The following is a 784-nucleotide window of genomic DNA, read 5'->3' on the forward strand; positions in this document are numbered from 1 at the left end:
TAAAATCAAGCACTTTATTTCCTTTTTGTTATATAATACACACTCTTAGAAAGGCATAAATAACACAGGGAGTGCAAGTATTGTGTCAACAGGACATCGAGTCTTTAAAAAACAGCTGATCTTGATGAGTGGACGGATCAGTTCAGTTCTTCTCCGGTTCTACTCTTCACACACAGACCCACGACTGGAAGAGAAAAGATGAGGATTTAAAGCAGAAAGACTTCACAGATTCTCATTTGGAAGCTTTAAATGTGCAGCTGGATGGTTGTTCTCACCCGTGAGGCTGACACTGAAGGTTGTCGGCACACGGGCAGCGATCCCGAGGTCCCTCCTGATCCCAGGCCAGCATGTCCATCAGTAAGTTGGGGTGGCTCAGACAGGGGTCGCCCTTTGCAGGTTTGGGGTTACAGACCGGAAACAAAAACTCTGTTGGAAGACACATGAAACAAGGAACCCTTGAAGAACTTTTGCTCAAGATCATTTAAAAACGTGCTCAGACTTTTGCACAAAATTGTATACTGCCCTTTAAAAAAATAAATCACAGTTCAGCTTTAAGATGACGTGGGCAACACCAAACTTACAGAAACAAAAAAAACAACTGGGTCGAGTGAAATACAACCCAAATCAGACCCTCCAGGATTTCGCGATGTTGCGATCGCAACTATTAATGCAAAATCAAGCAAACCCTGCAAAATCGCAACTTTTTGCAACTTTGCCCAAAACACCGCAACTTTAACCCAATATTTATTGTTTCTAAAGTGATTCGCCACCGTTTCTGCGGTCT

General features: G+C 42.9%; 1 protein-coding gene across 1 annotated transcript in view; it reads right to left on the bottom strand.

Annotated features, from left to right (window-relative positions):
- Window positions 1–784, bottom strand: part of dkk3b (dickkopf WNT signaling pathway inhibitor 3b) — a 5,913-nt gene continuing 5,129 nt past the window's right edge. Inside the window, exons 6-7 of the mRNA XM_017428883.3 lie at window positions 276–426; window positions 1–184 (exon numbers count right to left, since the gene is read on the bottom strand). Coding sequence (XP_017284372.1) covers window positions 160–184; window positions 276–426 — 176 coding nt within the window. The 3' untranslated portion in view covers window positions 1–159. The remainder of the gene's footprint in view (window positions 185–275; window positions 427–784) is intronic.

Source organism: Kryptolebias marmoratus, linkage group LG11 (genome assembly GCF_001649575.2).
Source record: "Kryptolebias marmoratus isolate JLee-2015 linkage group LG11, ASM164957v2, whole genome shotgun sequence".
Classification (NCBI taxonomy): domain Eukaryota; kingdom Metazoa; phylum Chordata; class Actinopteri; order Cyprinodontiformes; family Rivulidae; genus Kryptolebias; species Kryptolebias marmoratus.